Below are 1,550 nucleotides of genomic sequence, written 5' to 3'. Positions count from 1 at the left end.
GTATAGTTTAATCCAGGGTATAGGATTGTGGAATGGTCTGGAAGATGATCTTAAAAATGCTAGATGTATAAATTTAAGAGACAGATAAAAGCTAGTTTTCTGAAGCTGTATCGAAAAGTAAAATGAGGAGCTATATGAATTGTTGTTTGAGTTGATGTTTTTATTTTTATTTGTGTTGTTTTGTAAATTATGTTTTGTTTAAATATATTCTGGGGATAAATGGTTATGGTTATTATGGTGAGGGGAGATGGATGTAAAATCCATATGAACGGAGGCCTCCTAAGTGGGCCCATTGATTTTTATTTGTATTTTGTAAATATTCCGGGGATAAAAGGGGCAGACATAAGATTTATTCTTCTTCTGCTACCTTTCATTTTGCTTTGATTTTTGTACTTTATGTCTTTTCTATTGTATGTAGTTATTTTTTAATTAAATGAATTAATTTTTTGAATTGACTTGAGGATAAAATTCTTCAGTGTGTGTATAAGAACAGTGGTTGAAACGATGCTTATAGAGCTAGAATGAGACTTTAGCAACCTGTCCTGACTGATTCCCTGTGCTCTGGGTTTATCAGGACACATCATCACTGTGCTCACAGAGGGGAGGCATCCTGAAGCAGGGCTGGCTGCAGAAAGCCAACATCAACAGCAGTCTGTCTGTCTCCATGAGGGTGAGTCAGCAGTCGTCCTCTGGTCCGTTATTATACTGTATATACTATTATACTGTACTCAGCAWAGTCTTTCAATGGCTGAAATAGAATTTGAAGCACTTAAAAAACACCACCTCTRCTTTATTTGTCTGTTCTGGATTGTTAAAAGTTGTTTGAAATAAATCTGTCCGACTCATTGTCCTCTGTTTGACTTGCAGGTGTTTAAACGGAGGTACTTCTACCTATCGCAGCTCCCTGATGGATCCTACATCCTTAACTCTTACAAAGATGAGAAAAACTTCAGGGAAACCAAGGGCTCCATCTACCTGGATTCCTGCATAGATGTTGTTCAGGTATTTCTCGCTGCTCTGTGTTGTTTTTGTTTGCTGTACATACTTCTCGCCTGTGTTCACTGGGAATTTCCAGCTCTTTGCATAAGCTCCTGTCTGTGTGAGAGTCTTTGTGTTTTCCTCGTCTCACTGCCTTGCCAGAGCTTTGAACTGCTTTTATTGGGGCAGATTTACTGCATTCCACTGAGGGGGGTAGTTGTGAGCCCGGTTTGTCAGAGGGCTGCTGCTGTGGGCCAGCAGTGCTTGTTTAGGTCCGGTCTGACTGCTGAGTTCAAAGAACACACTCAGCAGATCAATAGACTAGTGTATGTCATGTTTTTTTATAATGGTCAAGTATGTTTAGCTACAAAAAGTTCATAAGTTGTGTCATGGTTGACACTGAAAGTGCGACTTTGCCACTGGTTTGTCAAATTCAAAAGGATGATATAAAATATATTTATATATCACAGGTAGTTCTCTGCTCAATACAATTTTTTAAAGGGCCATTATTATGTTTCTCAGGCATATATTTAAATACTATACCATAATAAAGTAACTGTCACCTTTAGTTG

General features: G+C 38.1%; 1 protein-coding gene across 1 annotated transcript in view; it reads left to right on the top strand.

Moving 5' to 3' along the window:
• The window catches only part of dock11 (dedicator of cytokinesis 11), a gene marked incomplete in the record, with an annotated part of 150,499 nt that overhangs the window by 25,281 nt on the left and 123,668 nt on the right, over window positions 1-1,550 (top strand). Inside the window, 2 exon segments of the mRNA XM_014022950.1 lie at window positions 575-670; window positions 868-1,002. Coding sequence (XP_013878404.1) covers window positions 575-670; window positions 868-1,002 — 231 coding nt within the window.

The sequence above is a fragment of the Austrofundulus limnaeus genome, unplaced genomic scaffold, assembly GCF_001266775.1.
Source record: "Austrofundulus limnaeus strain Quisiro unplaced genomic scaffold, Austrofundulus_limnaeus-1.0 Scaffold350, whole genome shotgun sequence".
NCBI lineage: Eukaryota > Metazoa > Chordata > Actinopteri > Cyprinodontiformes > Rivulidae > Austrofundulus > Austrofundulus limnaeus.
The sequence above is the reverse complement of the archived record's forward strand: the minus strand, read 5'-3'. Positions and strand labels throughout refer to the sequence as shown.